This window comes from Dromaius novaehollandiae, chromosome 2, assembly GCF_036370855.1.
Source record: "Dromaius novaehollandiae isolate bDroNov1 chromosome 2, bDroNov1.hap1, whole genome shotgun sequence".
NCBI classification, from domain to species: domain Eukaryota; kingdom Metazoa; phylum Chordata; class Aves; order Casuariiformes; family Dromaiidae; genus Dromaius; species Dromaius novaehollandiae.
In genome coordinates, this window is record NC_088099.1 from 94,091,762 (window position 1) to 94,109,396 (window position 17,635).

The window sequence follows — 17,635 nt, forward strand, 5'->3', positions numbered from 1 at the left end:
CACTTCCTCACTTGTCTGCGGGTGGTCACCTCTCTGCCCCATTGTCCCCAGTTTAAAGCTCTCCTGACCAGCTTGGCCAGGCTATTGGCAAAGATGCTTTTGCCCCATTTTTCATTCCTACTTGAGACAATTTTAGACCAGTGAAGCCATATGCAAAGCCATATATGACTTAGATGAATAAAAGGCTGATAGAACAGGGGATGATGAAGAGGTGTTTTTAAGAAGAAAGGTAGTGAGAGATAAAAGGCAATAAGTAGGGGAGTAGCTCCATCTTAGTCAAAGTAATTTGGTAGAAAAAGAATATGAAGCAGTTTGTACTTCTGACATTTATTTAAATTCTTTCATAAGAAATACCTGTATTTTAAAGATCTCAACTGTGTGCTGTTAACAGAATGTGACTAGACGTGTGTGTGTGTGTGTGTGTGTGTGTAGACACACAGATATGCATACATTTGGATAGCAGAAGAAAGTACTCAATGAATAAAAATTATTCTTTGATTCTGTTTTAAAAATAAAAGAATCCACAATATGTATAATCCACCCTACGTATGATCATCAAACAGAAGCATTTATACAGTATTTCTCACACAGCATTTTTAAATGATGAATATCAAATGTAGAGTCAAATTCTATCCTGTGACCTTGCGAGGGGCAGCTTATTGCAGACCGTGTTTTAACAGTCTTTCTTACACCCATGTGCCTGATTAAGTGGTAGAAATGCCAACTGGATGATAACGTAATATCATTTCTGGAAGTATTGGCTTTTAAAGCTAATCTTCAATGGGATGCTTTACTGTAGGCATGTGAATGCATTAGATAAACCTGGCATGCAGAAAGTATTTTAAGACCCACACAATTTTGAAACACCCTTTAATATTCAGTGAAGGTCGTGATACATTCCATTTATATAAGATCAGAAGCAAACCCTCCAGGGCTATTTTACTAGCCCTCAGTGACGTCTTTTGTTTTTCTACAGGACAGTTGAAGTGGTAGTGCAAGCTTTTCCACGCTGACATCTCAGTCTTGTTGTAAAGGGATCACCTCACAGAGGTGCGAAGGAGAATAATACAGCTTTATTCAAATACTTACCTTTTAGTTGAGATTTCCAAAACAAATGCTGACAAGTAATAATGTGTGCTATTATGGATTCTGAGATTTTGGCATGTTTGACTACAAACAAGACCAAGATCAGCAAATTCTCTTAAGTTCCTAAATTCCAACTCTCTGATGCTACTAGGACTGTCCAAAATCATCCTGTTAAACTAAAGGCAACACAGTCCGCACCCGCTTCTATTATCGATTTCTATCTATCCACTGATGATACAACGAAGTTTGAATAGCTGCTTCCTTAAGCTTTACATTTAATCAACATCATTTTAATATCCACAAAATAAAAAATGTTGACCATTTGGAAATGGAATGGTGTAATACACAGTGTGCATACAGGTTTCCACATTGAGTTAGCTGCATATTTCTCTTTGCTCTGGAAGAAGCACATATAACATTAGATTCAAAATAATTCTGTGAAATATATCTCACCCCTTTATGCAACAACCTGCTACTGGGATGAGAGGAGAAAAGCAAATTCCGACCTTGATGTCAAAATGATGTAAATTACTTTTCATATGTTGACTTGTGTAACAAGCGAAGCATGAAAACAAAAGCACAATGCCCAGAGTAGTGGCAGTGAATATTTTATCTTACTGACAAAAAGCAACAAGAGACTAAATCCTTAAGGCATATGCTGTGCTGACAATGCACTCTCACTGTGACAGTAATGGTATTTGCGATCCCAGCTGCACTCAAGCCTGTGCTATAAAAGCACCCATTTCTCAGAACGCATGTTGCTACCACTTACTCTTTACTGGCCCTTAGCCAGAGGAATGAGCTGTGGTTTGTTGTTCATGTTGCCATGTATAAAGGGATGTTTAAACAATTTTTTTTTTTTTTTTTTTTTGCCCAAAGTGAAACTGGAGACCTTTTGACATCATTAGTGCTTCTGAAATCTTCACAGTACCAAAGAGTATCTTTAGGTGACTGAACATGCCTTATTTTGTATGTAAACCAGCCTTTCTCTGGCTTTATATAAAGATACAAAATAAATGCCTTTCTAACATTGGGGGCTGGAGCCACGCTCAAACCTAGAAGCAGGAGTCCTATGGCTTTTGCGAAGCCATACCCTTCTTTGCTTAGTGGGTTCTTAAGGCAAGTAGATTTTCTGATTGTGTCCCTCTGTTAGAGCTGTGTTCGTGCTGGAGCACACACCTATAATACTGAATATAGAATGTAATTTTGCTGTGATTCAGTAGACTGTAGCTGGTAAAAATATTTAGAGGGTGACTCATGGCCTTGACTAACAAGCCCGCATCATTTTTTGTTGGAGATTGTTTTAATTAAGTCTAAGAGTTGATTATGGATAAAGGAAGATGCTGCTATGGGAATGTGTTCTAATGTGTATGTTATCTAATTTTTTATAGCACCCGCTTGTTCAGTATTCTCTCTAGGCTAAGACATGAGATTCAAAGGGAATTAGAGAATGTTGCTTTTGAATTACGGAATTACTGCCTCATGGTTACCATTCTGTCATCAATAACATTAGACTATCCTTCATATCTCAGCTTTTTCTCCTGTCTTTTGTCAGCTTGTATGGTTTCTAGATTATCTGTATAAAATTGTTCCCCATTAGTGCTTCCATTCTCAGTCTAGATATTTTTTGTGGAGTCCCAACACACTGATTTGTTGTTTCCTACTTAACATTCAAGCAATTCAGGAAGTTTTAGGTGCTTCACTAATGCAATTCCATAGTAGCATTTCAAGACATGCTGGTTCTGCTTTGGAGAGACAGCATGTGGAGGACTTAGGTGGAGAGCTCTAGAGAAAGTGGGAGAGTGGCATGGCAGGTGAAAAAATATGTTCAGGAGATCTGTGGATTTGGGTGTGATGGAGGAGGGATAAGCATAAGGTACAAATTAAATCCTGTAATTATGCATCATGCTTGATTGGTAAAGCTGAGTGCAACAGCAGATTAGCCTACTTAGCCATCTGAGCAAAAATTCTTGCAACGAGAAACTTTTAGCTCAGATTAAGAAGCTGCAAACTTGCCCCCTGTTCTTGTAGCCTGACTGGGAAAGTAGGTTAAAGCCCTGTTTCCAGCTTTATGCTTTTGGCCACCCCTTTGCAATCAGTGGGGAAAAATCTACTTGATTTCATCCTGATGATTTGTTCAGAAATGTCTGTCAGGAAGAGGACAGAAGAATTACTCGCTTACCAACCTCTTGCTAAATGTGATCAGTTAGATTCTGCATTATCCAGATGTGAGAGCAGCAAGCGGGTCTCTTCCAGCTCTATTTTGTTCTTAGGTCTGGTCTCCCATTTCAGACCTGCTGCCATGTGGCAGGTCACCCAAGTACCTGTCTGGAGCTGGTTTTAGATTGTATGGCAGTTACAACAGCACAAGAATAAAAGCTTCTTTTTTATGCCTATCCTTGATGCTCCATAGGCCACCTGTTGGAAGCGTGGCTGCTCGGGTAGATATTCCCAGTTTAGCTTTAATCCAGTAAATTGGGATACTAGTGGCTGTTGAATCTCAGTAGCACACATTTTGCGTATAAGCACCCAAACCTATCTGGGTGCTGCCTATAGACTTGATTCTCAGCTCCCACATATTCACTGTTATTGGTACCTAAGCTTGATGAATTTAAAGGCAGTCACCTCTCTGACTGTAGCATGGGCATATGGTTTATCCTCACGCTGTAGGCTTTTTTGTAATAGATACATTACATAGAGGAGCCAAAATAATTAAAACCTGTTCACAACTGTTTTTCTCCAGTAAGTCGCTAAAATGTAAATTACCATTTATCCAAGAACTCCAGTTTTCCTCTCAGTATCTGCTGACTTCAGAGGATAGAGCTCAACTTCTAGAAAAGAGATTTCTGAAATGATGATCTTATTTCCATTCATTCACTGAATAAATACTTAATAATGCTCTATAGAAGTATGGGCATGTCTTCCAACCTCATTGCAGGTTAAGTTTCTATTCCTCAGTGACTATAAAACAAAGATAGTCCTAAAATAACAGGGAAGAAAGTAATGCCGCAGTAAAACTTTCTTGGGAGTGAGGGGGAAGGATTTCTTTTCACCTGAGAAAGCTCTAATTTTGTTGTCATTTTAAAACTCCATTTTACAGAGTGACTCTCCAATCAAACACCAGATGCACTTGTGTGAGTAAACATGACTTCCCTATGAACTCAACAAATGTATCAAAAAATGGCATTGCTCACTGGGAATGCGGATCCTGAGTTCAGCTCCTACTCCTTCAATAACTTGGAAAACCTGTGTGAAGTGCAAACAAAGAAAGGATTCTTCTATAAAAAGGCCAAACTTGTGCACCCTGGAGAAGACTTGTGCTGCTTAGCCCGTCTGGAAGACCGGACCAGGTTTGTGATCATCAACGTAGGTGGTATTAAATACAAAATTCCATGGACCACCTTGGAGAACTGCCCCTTGACCAGGCTTGGGAAGCTAAAATCTTGCAACAGTTATGATGAGATCATGAACATCTGCGATGATTATGATGTTAGCTGCAATGAATTTTTTTTTGACCGTAATCCTAGTGCCTTCAGGACAATCATGACTTTCCTGACAGCTGGGAAGCTGAGGCTTCTCAGGGAGATGTGTGCTCTTTCTTTTCAGGAGGAGCTTGTGTACTGGGGGATAGAAGAGGAGCACCTGGAGTGGTGCTGTAAAAAGAGATTGCGACAGAAAGAGGAGGAGGCAGCTGAGGCCAGGCTGTATGAAGGGGAGATGGTATTTAGTGAAACTACGCAATGTGCCTTCCAGGACAATAGCCGATTGAGTTTGTGCATGAGAAAGCTCAGGGATATGGTGGAGAACCCCCATTCAGGGATCCCAGGAAAGCTCTTTGCTTGTATTTCAATCTCTTTTGTTGCCATCACTGCAGTCAGCCTCTGTATCAGCACCATGCCAGATGTCAGAGAAGAAGAAGATCGGGTGAGTGCAGCTCTTCTCAGAGTAAAGCATTTTGCATTGTGATCTCCTCAGGGAAAGTGAAGGGCAAAATCACTCCAGCAGTCATGCAGGTATTGTATTTGGTATTTATGATGTGGAGGGCAGGCTGGGGTAGGACAGAGAAAGCATTATGTGACTTACTACTGAGGAAAGATTGGGCCAGACTCTGCTTTGCCAGCAGATCTTTGCCAGTTCACACCAGCAGGCAGCTTTACCAGACAGATTTGTTTTCTGTCATCACTAGCCCAGTGACAAATAGCTGTTGTGGCTATAAAAATCACTCTTGCTTGAGGCTCAATGTTTTGAAGATAAGTTAAGAGCCGAAAGATAAGATTTTCCTAACAGTACTTTAACAAACTGCTTTTAATGAATTTTCAGTACCTCACTGTAAGAGACACATCTAAAAATATTCTGCTGTCATAGGTGAGGTAAAGGGCAGGGAAGCTGAGGCAGCAATTGAACAGCAGGAAAAGAGCATATGTATATCCCAGTTTTCAGATATGCTTAGTATTCTCAAGTCTAAACTGTGGATGCTTCATGAACATGAAAATCAAGTCTGTGAATATTTTGTTTATTCTGTATTTCAACAAATTTCCTAAGGGTTTACTCCTTTATTTATACAGGTGGTACAGATTCCTAGGATTAGTTGCATGTAGGTGAGTGAGAGTTTGCCTGAAAACTGGTAGAGAAGGACCTTTACATTTTCATTAAACGTATGCTGAAGTGCAACATTATGGGGTTGCAGTGGTGACTTTTAGGAAGGGTTTTGTGGTCTCTTCAGATTTGTTCAAATCCAAGCTAGACACTTTATGTTTGGGCTTATTTTCCAGCCCCGTGGTCATTAAATGTAATTGTGAACCTCACCTACTAAACTAAATTTTAAAACTAAATTTTATCTAGTCACGTTCTGCTTCTCAGTTCCACGCTGAGCTCACCATAAAGCAGGCTCTTCTTGTGCCCCATCTTCCAAGTGCTGAATGGCTCATCTTTCACTGCTGGTAATAGAAAAGAGAGAGGTCATTAACTGACAGGAGACATTCAGTATTTTGCAGTGTTGAAAGTAAAAAGCATGCTGATGATAAATGGGTCCAAAAACTCCAGAAAGTCCCATGCTGCATTTTACTTAGTATTTCAGGTGCAGTTAAACTCACCCTTTGCTTGTAGGATATGCACAGGGTGTTTGTGGGTACCTCAGGTTAGATGTCAGCTGAGTTGTTTAATTTGGAATCGGACTCACTGAATGGTAGCTGTTCATGCTAAAAGAAAAAGATAAAACATTTGCAATGTATAATAATTGGCTTATTATAAGAGCTTTATTTTCAAAGTTTTTTACCATGTAAAATTTGAGGATAGTAGCTAAACTAGGTACTAGTTAAAGCTATATTGTCATGATAAAAAAAAATGATTGTTTTCAAGACTTGTGCCTTTTATTTGAATTAATCCACAGTGTTCCAGTATACTGGAATTTTAAGCACATGGGAAATTTTACTGTTGAAAACTGAATGTAATTAGTGTTTAGATGTTCCTGGTTTAGGTGACAGCTGACAATTGCTTTCAGAATAATCCTATAGCAGTTAGGCCTCTTTTATTTTCATTAGTGATCTGGATGCAAATAGAGAATCACTGATAGTAATATTTGTGTGTTGGAGTAGGGTAATAATGAGGATGGAGCAAGCATATTAGAGAACCCTGAATTTCTTGGTAAGCTGGGGCAATTAAAGGGAGCACATTTTCACACAGTCAAGTGCAAAATTGTACAATAAAGACAAATGAATGCAGACTTGTTCTTACCAAAATGGACAGTCCAATTCCCAAAAATGGGATTCTAAGAAGGATTTAGGGAACAAGCAACCACATGTAGTTCCTACTGCAGCATTAAGGCAAAAGGCTTAATGTGGTCCTTAAATATTTAAGCTGGAGAGTAGTGTTTAGAAGCTGGAAGATGATTTTGTGCCAGTTTGTGGCATTGGTGAGACTGACTTGAATTCTGCAGTCAGTTCTTATGTTCACATTTTTAAACGCTGTTTAAAAAAACTGGAGAGGTTGCAGAAAAAAATAAGACCTGGAGAAAATGTAGTTCAATAAGACAGTTGAATATTTTGATTCATTTAGCTTATCACAATACAGATTGTAGGGTGAGTTGATTAGGCAAAGAAGTGTTTTTTATGGAAGAGGGAGGAATTGTATCAACTAAAAGATTTTTAACTTAAGCAGAGAAAGGGTATATGGTTAAAAGCTCAATCCTGATAAATTCATATGGGAAACTAGTTGCCAGTATTTAATACCATGATGATTAATTACTGGGGCAGAAAGGGACAAGGAAGGATTCTCTGGTTTTTGAGGTTTTCAGTTCAAGACTCAGTGCTCTTCTGGAAGGTTGCCTTTAGCTAAATACATTCTGCTTCAATCAAAAATAAAAGTTACTGGTTTCAAGAAGAGGTACAAAGGTAAAAGTGCTTGTGATATAACGAAAATCAGAATAAATGATCTGATGTTTTTCTGTACCCTTAAATTATAAAAGCACAGAGTTTCTGCAGATAAGCTTTGTTCTGCCCATTGCACAGAGGAGGACTGTGGACACAGGGGAAATTGTTACTTTGTTTGAGACAAAGGTAGTCCTCTGGCACAGGGGACAGGTGAAGGATCACTTCTTCCATAGCTTATTTCATCTCCAGTGTTCCTTGCCTGCTGTTGAATTGATACAGATCATCACTCCTTTCTCTATTTGAGTTGTCATTAGTCACTCCAGGAGTCATGCACAATGGCTGATTTTAGTCCTGCAAAAATGCATGTAAATGCCCATGCAGAGCCTTCTTGACTTCAGTGAGGGTGGCGAAGATTTTGGCATCTGCCACATGGAGTTGCGTGTAGGATCTGAGACCTAGACTGTAAATCCCTTGCATGTCATCTATACATGGCTTAGCAAGTCAATGGAGCTCGTCAGATAATAGGAGTGGGAAGACAAGAGTTCGTGTGAATTCAAAGTCATGTTAATCATCTTGAGATGTATCCCTAGTACCAAGTTTAAAATTGGTGCCCAGGGATAGCTCTTTCATCTGGTCTTGCAGTCTCCTAACAAGCAGTAAATGTATCTGCAGCCCTTCTGGCTAAGGAACAAACAAACAGTAAATATTATTTCAAGGACACACAGTACTCAGTGTATACATTTTCCAAACTGTCTGGCTGGAACTATTACTGTTAAGTTTCTGTTTCAGAGCTATTGTGGTAGATAAGCTGTTTAATAAGCAGTGGTCTTTTCCCTGAGTTGATGTTCTCCAGAGAATAAAAGCTTTATATGCCACCTATCTGTCCTGTTATTGCTGCAGGGAAAGAGAGAGGAGCCAATAAGGGGGAAAAAAGTTCTGGAGAGCAATTTTTCATACCCTGATCCTTCAGTACAGTCAGAATGGACCAGCTGTTACACCCAGAGATGTCCTATAGAGGTGTAAGTGACCTCACACAGATGTAAGACTGGAACCCTAAAAGTCAAAAGCAATTATCATGTGGGTGAGCAAATTATTTTGTAGCTTTATTTCATGGACTGAGTGCCTGTCTCTCTCTCTTAAAATATGCAAGAAGAGTTGAACATAGATTTTGTTAACTTTGTTAGTTGCTCCAGATGTTCTAGATGACAGTCCCTAGGTGGTTTAACAGAGGAGTGGGAAGCATTGCATTCCTACCACCATAGCCATCTTTTTCTCATTAATGGTTGCCCTGATTCAACTTGAGTATTACTTTTTTTGCAAATAGTATCATGGATTTCAGAAGCTGCACAGTTATCAATAAAACTGGCAGAATTGGATCCTAAACTACTTTTTACTTATGAAACTAGGACATCTATTTTATCTTGTCATATTTTTCCCATTTAGCTTTATTTACTGATTAAGTCAAATAAAACCCATCAATTCAGTAATGTGTATAATAATTGCTTCTGAAATTTTCTGGAAAATGACACTTCAAATATATAAAGAAAACAAATCTATGAAGAGAATCTGGTGATTTTATTCATGGTAACAAAGTCATAATTTTAAATCTCAAAATTTTCAGACAGGCAAATTTCTATACAAGATCCAAATACAATGAGAAAAAAAATCCCCTCTTAAGACAAGATTTTCAGATTGGGATATTTCTATACAAGATCTAAATAAAATGGGGAAAATTCCCCTCTTAAGACAAAATAATTCTGAGACAAAATCATAGCAGGAACCCTCAGGCACTGAGTTCTTTCAAGACCACCAAAAATGATCTCCAAGACATAAAAATAGCCAGAAGCATAGAGTATCCATTTTAGGCATATGGTGTCTTTAAGTGGCCTTCTCAACATACTAAAGAAATGGCAGGCATACAGTGACTCAAGGCAAGTGGCTAATAAACCAGTTGGGAAGACATTGCAGCAAAAGCCTTAAGAATATGGTAGGGTAAGAGCTGAGCCACCAAAAGACACTGAGAGATTCAACCAAAGGCCAGATGGCCATCCTACTAGACTCTTTCTTTTCTTCATGGTGAAAACAGTAAGACCATTCCTATCTAAAGAGGAAATCTCCTTTCTTTTGTTAGAGTATCTTCGTCACCACAAAAAAGGTAGTCAACTCAGAGATTTCCATTGTACATTTTGTCCTGATTCACAAAAGCCTTTATCGACCTGAGTCCCACTGAACTCAATCATGTGTAGTAGCACGGTGTAAAAACAAGAGAAAATCAAATGGTACTCTCTTCTTCATTATACTTTCTAGTGTATTGGGAAAAGCTAGGCTAATAAAGATACTCTGATAGGAAGTTACAGTTCAATAACCTCAACTGAAGAACGTTACAACAAAGAGATTCATAAATAATAAAGATAATAATAGCTCATAAAGAAGCCTGAAACTGTTTAACCTTCCAGGGTTAATTTACACACTGGGCTTCAGCTTTCATATTGCTGAGGATGGGGAACAGATAAATTGTGAAGGTGAGTTTTAAACAGTCTTGTGCCAAAAGATTTCATTCCACAAAGGTATACAATAAACAGTTTCAGACAAAGTTAGGAAAGTTTTGTGTAATAACTATTGCTATGGATTTGTTTAGGTTTGTAATCTAAATAGGTAGCTAAACGAGGAAGAGACATAAGTATTGGGGGCCTCAAGAGTGTCAGAAATGTCAAACATCTGTTGAACAAATGGTATCCTGTTGTCTCAAAAGTCTTGCAGTTTGAGGTACTTTTAGGTGGGAAAAACTGTCATTTTTAGCTTAGATCTTTTACTTATTTCATGAAAAATAATGTAGAAGGATAAAAACAATTATTTTTGATGCTTCCTATCCTTAGATGGCTTTCTGCTTGAGACTCTTGAAGTAAGCTTTCCATTACCGAAGAGCTGTTGTTCTCTTTTTTGTGATTATTCAGCTATTTTTCTGTATGTGATGCTGAGACCCTCATACTTTTAACTTAGAGCCACATCTTTATGTGATGCTTAGACAATCTGTTTCCATGAATGACAGTCTTAAAAAAATGTAGCTCATGTTTTTCTTTTCTTGGTGGAATAATCTGTTCTAAAAGTTATAACACAATGTAAAATACACACTTTAAAAATCTCCTTGCTTGAATTACGGATACCTATTTATAATATCTAAGCACTGAGGGTGACTTTTTAAAAAAGTATCTTAAGGAATTGGACTAACTAAATTCCCTGTGGATCATTTGAGAATTTCAGTTTTAAACCATTCTCATAACATAACTGTGCTATTTAAATGCAAAAACAGTGAGCTGTAACAATAGCAACAGTTACGGCATCTGAACTGACTGATTGATGGACTTCTTGTAACCCACACTGCTGATTTGCATTTTGCGTTTGCTCTGGGCAGTTCTGGCCTCAGCTGGCTGATGGCCAGGGAGGGACCAAATGACAATTACCAATTGTTGCCCACCGTTTCTATAGCACTTAATTGTGGACAGTGAAGTTCCTGTGGACTCATAGGATTCATGTTCACTTTCACATGTCCTTGCTTAAGGGACATAGTGCTCACAGCACTGCAGAGCTGTATTTCAATTAAAATAAAGTTTTTGTTATTTTTCCTTCATAAACTTCAAGGTGGATTTTCTGCTCAGGCAGTGCTTGCATAAAAATGGTAACATAAACTCCAAATTATGAGCTTAAAGCTCATTGGAGCATCCTTTGTCCAGAGGTTTAGTCATCAGAGATAAGCAAAAGTTTGTTTTGCTGTTTGTATGTTCCTTCTACCTCATACAGTTTGATCACCTGTTTTGTTTAGCCCCATGCTTAGGCTGTGAATGCTTTTGGACAGAATGTCTTAAACAGAGCTTCTCTGATCTTTATCATAAGAGAAATAAAAATTGCATCTATGCTACTGTTCAGATACATGTGCACATTTCTTATACGTCAGTTTTCTAAGCAAGGAATTTTTTTCTTTTCATAAATCAGACCATTGTCATTCATACAAAATGCAATGGTGCACTGTATGCTGTCCTTGCAATCTCAAACTGAGGAGTAACAGCTGCAGAGTTGCACAGTGCAAGTCTGAGGCATCATCCTGTGGTCTCGCAGCTCCTATCTGATGGTCAGAGAAATATGCTGTGCTTGTTGTCTTGCAGGCAGCTTGGGTTTGTCTGAAAGCAGTTGAAAGTGATGAGGTTTGAAAGATAAAAGTGACAATCATGTTCTGTGGGTCACACACAGCTTTAAAATCAAAGAGACGAGAACCTCTGCGCTGCACAATCTAAACCTTACATGTTGAGTTGTGCGGCTTTTTGAGTTGTGAGCATCTTTTACCTGACTCCCATGGAATTTGCAAATATAACACTAACAGCAAAATGTTCTTTGCAAATCTCAAGAAGTGGTGGTCATGTCCTTTGATCATTTTACTGGGAACTGTGCTTGCGTGTGAATCATCTGAATGCTACAGTCCTTAACGTATAAGAAATATGTGTGCTAATCTTTCCTTTTGTGGATGTCAGTCTAAATGTTTCCATGACTGGTTATCCAAATCCAGCTGTTAATGTTAGAGCATCTCTCAGTATCAGTTTAGCTTACAGAGTTCAGGATTACTGCATTTGCAGTCTAGGGAGACACATTTGGTGCTATGGGTCCTCAGCGTTGCACACAGCACTGCTTTCTGTGGCAGGCGCTTGGGTTGTCACCTGCTCTGCACTCCACTGCCCAGGAGTCACATTGCCTGGAAATCACCTCTTCAAATAACACAGCACAGGCCAACTTTGCCAACTCTTTTTGGAGATAGCCCCCCCCCCGCCCTTTTACAAGACTGTCTTAAGGGAGTAATGAATAGACAATCGTTTAAGGAATAATTAGTTATTGTTGATATTGTTTGTGTGGACAGAGTGCTGTGTCACAACTAGTTGTATTTAGTCATGACTATTGGAGAGCTCTCACCAGCTCTCTTTCTTCTGCTTGGCTTGCTCTCTCCTCTCAGAAAAAAAAAATCAAGAATAAACTACATTTTATTCTCTGTAGTCCTTCCTCCCCTGAAAAAGAAATTCAACCTTACTGCTTGATTCAAGCTGTTTAAACTTTAGGATCTATATCAAGTTGTTCTATCATGGCAGCTCCTTCAAGAGAATGAAAAGGATACATGGTCCCAGTAAGAAACGGAAAGGCCTTTTCTGTTGCATCAGGGGAGTTGGGAGGAATATTGTATTTTCTTTCATTAAGAGTTGCCCTTAGCTTTTTTGTGGAGGTGGCAGGGAAGCTGTGGAACAGGTCTGCACAAAGGCACACAATCAGTCTACAGATCTGCTTGAAGTTCCCCACCACAGCGAAGTTACTGCCTGGACTGCTCATGCCATGGCTTTTCTTAACCTTGGATCTCAGTGCAGTGTCTTCAGTTGCTTTTGCTGAGTAAAGAGATAAGCCTTCTTCATGGGACAAGGAGTTGCCATGGAAAATTTTGAGGACAGTAGGTTACAATACAAATTTTGGGAACCAGCTGAGAATCTATGTAGTATCAGGGTTATAAATCAGAAGATGGAGAGAGAATTTCTGTGCGCTGTGAGCTTGGGGATGAGGCAAGAGTTAGATAAGATAAAATTCTTGTTAATACTAACTTGTTAATAACTTTATGCTGTGCTAATGAACTCTTTTAGTCTACAGTATATCTTCTCATGAATAAATAGCAGGCTCAGGTCTTCTTTTAAATATTGCATAAATATGCTGCAATATGACATTAATGAGAAATAATTAAACAGCTAAGAATGCTCCATAAAAGCATTGGTAACTTTGTCCTGTTGTTAGCTGGTTGACGTTTGGTGTAATGTGGCTTACCCAGACAGACGTGCTCCATATTTGGTCTCTTTTCATGTTTTTCTGGTTTCACTACCATAAGTATCTATACCTACCTACTTTATTTATTCTCCTAACCTCCAGGTGAACCATCTAGGGAGTCTTTGAAGAAATCTCATGATAATATTTGCTTGGTCTCCAGTCATGTTTGTAAAATTAATACAACTACTCAGTATTAGCTTGCTTTGTAATATCCTGAGGGCATAGCATAGCATCTTTACTCCATAGGTTGCTCCATTGCCTTTCACAAGACAGCTTGTGCTATATGAGCTTATTCAGTACTGTCCTAGTGTTCTGAAAGAGGGAAATCTGCCCTTTATTTGGAATAAAAACATCATCTGGAAATTTCATCTCAGAGCTCCAGGATATGTTGCTACCAATTTTGGAGGTTTGGAATGAAAGAAAGCAACTAGACGTATGTTTGGCCAGACCTCATATAATTGGGCTGAGGTAATGAGCTGATTGATATATGCAGCACTTAGAAATATTGCATTAAATCATTTAGCATTATAAATACTTATATTTTCTTTGCTTAAAATGTGGTGACTGAGGTGAACCACAGAAGTTTTTGCAATTGGGGACTCCTTGTAGTGGCCATGAAGACACTTAAATTCAAGACAAATTAAGAGAGAAAAGTGGACTATAAATGGAAAAAAACAGTTAAAAAAAAGAAGTTTTGCAAAGGCTTTTTAATGAAGGCTTAAGAAAGGATTGGAAGAAAACTATAAGACTGGCAAACTTTAAAAAGCGTAAATTGTTAACTACAGGTTAGGTAAGCATGACCTTAGTTCTAAGCAAAATTGTGAAAAAGATGGTAATGAGTGCAATCAGCCACATTTGTGAGAACAACAGCATAATTCAATGTAGTCTATGCAGAAAATCACTTATTAGTCAAACTTAATATAATTTTTGTAAGTTTATGAAGTTGTCTGAGAAAAACAACTTTTGATGTAAGCACTTATACTTCTGTGATACATTTGAATTAGTGCCACACAACATCCTCCTTTAATAAAAACTACGTTTTTCGGAACTTATCTCCCATATTAGATGGTTTAAAGCTTTCTGGTAGATCTTGCAATAGAAGAAAACAGCATGAGAAACTACGATCCAGTGGCAGTGTATGCATAAGGCACATGCAAGTGTCTAGTTTTGGTCCAGAGCTACTTAGCTTCTTTGCTGGTGTTTTGGGAGAAAATATAAAATAATTCAAATGAAATTTACAGATAGCACCAAAATGACACACTAGTCAGGTACTCGGAAGTATCTGTCACAGTAGGCTGAACTGATCTGAACATAGCAGCTATCTGCAAGTTCGTCAGTGCAGAGTGCAGCCTGTAAGTGTAGAGAACGTGCCCAGGATAAAAGACTCTTTTGGAAAGTGAGTACTCGGAAAGGATTTAGAGATCCTGGTGAATAATCTGCTGTACATGATTTCCCATTTTGACATGGTAGAGAAGAGATGAAACATAAGACTTTAGATATTGTGCTCAGATCTGGTATCTTTAAAACAGGAAAGCTGGAAAAAAAAGTTAAAAGAATGATTTAAAACCTGGGAAACCTGCTTTATAATGAGATACTAAGAGGATTTTTAATTCAGCAAACAGCAGTATAAGAGAATGTGCATGGACAACAGCGAACCAGGGACTGGAACCTGAAGCTAGACAACTCATACTCTAAATATGGTGTATTTTACAGTGTAGGTAATTAACACTGGAAACAGTTTACCTAGAGATGCTTGAGTACCTCTCATGTAGTTTTCAAGTACATTCTGTTTGTCTTTCTAAGCACTATGTTTTAGCTCAACTGAAAGCATGGATGGATGTGATTCATGAGACACTTGGAGAAATCCTCAGCTCTGCGGGGGATTAGCTCAGCAGCTGTGTCTGGCCTTACAAGTCTGCGAGCCCTTGCCCATCCTGTTTGTGAAGCTCTCATTTAGGTGAGCTGCCCTGATGAACAGGAGTTTCCAGTAAGGATGGTGTAAGCCCAGGATTTTTTTGGCCCACTTTTATTCAGACCTGAAGTCATGCATAAAATGAAGTGAGCAGTGATGATTTATAATTGCGATTAAAGGCAAGGGCAGCCAGGAAAAGCTCAGAAGCCTGGAAGCTGTCAGAAAAGGAGGGGCATGGTGTGCGTCTGGCCCTGTGAATGCAGTATCCTGACCAAACGGTCTTGTGCACCTGTCGCTGTATTTGCGGGGTGGGGGGTGTTACCAGGGGATGGGCCGTATTACAGTCAGGGTTTAGCTCCAGTGCTTCGCTGCTGTTCTGCTCAAGCTGGTAGGATCATTCATGAGCAGGACAACGCAGCTGCACTAGAAGGTTAACCATGGTAAATGACAGGCTTCCTGGCATTCACTGACAGGGTCCCCATACCCATACATTCCCACACACGCACACACTTTCCTTCTGCTCCAGATAGTTTTCTGACCCTGGAAACCAAGAGGAAATGCAGAGAACAGTATGAAGGTCCCAGTCATCCAGTACATCCCGAGCTTTGTTTCAAGCTTGGCACATGGTGCCCTGGGTGGAGACAACAACAGAACAGAAATTCCAGCTCCTGAAAGGTCTGTGTGCAGGGTTTCCACAGGCAGAAGCTGTGGGTATTTTCTCCCAGTCCACAGCTAGTCAGGTTTGTACACGGTAAAAGCATTGGCTAAACCTAAGGTAAGTCATGCACTTATATACTGTTCTGATGTCACAGAAAACACTGTTACTGTTGCCTTGAGCAGCCCCAGGGAATGTGGGAGACTGCGGGATTTTGCAGTGGTCAGAGCCATCTTGCAGAGATTTATCCACTTTACAGAGGCAGGAATACAACTTCACAGCATTTCAGTGCGAGGGGCAATGCAGCAGCAGATTGCCAGCTGCTCCTGAGCCACTACCAGCAGGAGAGCAAATCTACCCAGAGGCAAGACAGGCAAATACTGCACTTGCTTTCAGATAATGGGATAAGAAGAGGGAAAAAAACAGGTTGCAAAAAAATTTAAGAGGAAAAACATAAGCTTGATTCTGTCCTTCTTTCCTCCAAGGAGAAAGAAAAGACAACCCCAGAATTTGCAGCAGGTTACAGGAACCAGCAAAACTAATCTGGGTCAGTAAAATAGAACCAGCAATAAGTGGGAGGCAGGAGGAGGAGAAAAGCCTATAAAACAAGAGGAAAACTGGGGGTATAACAGGGAAAATGAGCTTTAAAATGCTGTAAAGAATAAGATTTTTTAATCCAGTTCGTAAGTTATAAAATATGTGTGTATGAGAGTGAAAACAAGACAGAGGGGTTTTATTTAGTGTGTAAGCCAAGCTTTTAAAGAAGAAGGAAAAAAAAAAAGAGTATGCTGGGTTTAGGCAGCTCACAGTTCTAGACACTGTATATCTATGAGCATAGCTAGATACCATAGCATCATTTTTCCCCAGTGTTGGATAGGTGTGATTATAGCAGGAGCTTCCTAAGAGAGGTGAAACCATTTCCTTAAAGAGTTCAGAAGCCCACTGCTCTGTGATACAGCCGTGTCTCTCTTGGGCTGTTGCTTTTGGGTAAAAGTGTTGGGGCTACATATTGTCTTTCCCTGTGGAAATGACTCAGCCCTGCTCTGGTTCTGCTGTGTTTTGAGTTATGCTTCCACTTATGGGAGATAGCCCCCATCTTTATTTTCACAGTCCTGCCATGCTTACGAGAAACAGGTGTGCTGTAAATGCCACCGGTCATTGCTTAAGTTTATTGGAACAAGACTGCAGGGATGAGTCTGTCTTGTTTTCGGAGCACTGCATGTTGGCTCAGTAGGATAGAAATTACAAGCTAGTATTGTCTGTAAATCAGGAGATGAGCTAATTTGCAAGGTAACTTCACATAAAAGCTCAGGACCAAGCATTTACTTAGGTTTATGTAGGATGGATTAAAAAAAGTATATTGTATTTTCCAAGCTTCAGGGGCTCTGATGCCTTGATCAGAGCTAGAAAAGACAATGGGCTGAGAAGGAAGATTTATAATTCATGTGAAATTGAGGGGAGGGGATATCAGCAAGGAGACTTCTGGTGTTTAATTATTCATTCTTTTTAACTTAAAATTTTAGTGAAAAACTAGACCAAACCCAAGAAAAGCATTCTGAAAGTAGAAAATTCCAGGATCATTTTTATTCGGAAACACTAAGAACATCAGTGTTTCTAAAGTGAAGCTATTCTTTGGAGCATACCACTGCCCGGTGAAATCATCTTTCTTTTCCGTATTACTGCTGCTAATGGTAGCAGTGACACTGATAAACAAGTCCTTTGCCCTGAGCAGCCACCGGAGGTCAGGGTGTGCAGGTCCTGCGTGGTCCC

At 39.3% G+C, this 17,635-nt stretch overlaps 1 protein-coding gene across 1 annotated transcript in view; it reads left to right on the forward strand.

Annotated features, from left to right (window-relative positions):
- KCNG2 (potassium voltage-gated channel modifier subfamily G member 2) overlaps positions 1 to 17,635 on the forward strand; it is a 62,498-nt gene that overhangs the window by 33,731 nt on the left and 11,132 nt on the right. Inside the window, exon 2 of the mRNA XM_026115601.2 lies at positions 4,187 to 5,010. Coding sequence (XP_025971386.2) covers positions 4,255 to 5,010 — 756 coding nt within the window. The 5' untranslated portion in view covers positions 4,187 to 4,254. The remainder of the gene's footprint in view (positions 1 to 4,186; positions 5,011 to 17,635) is intronic.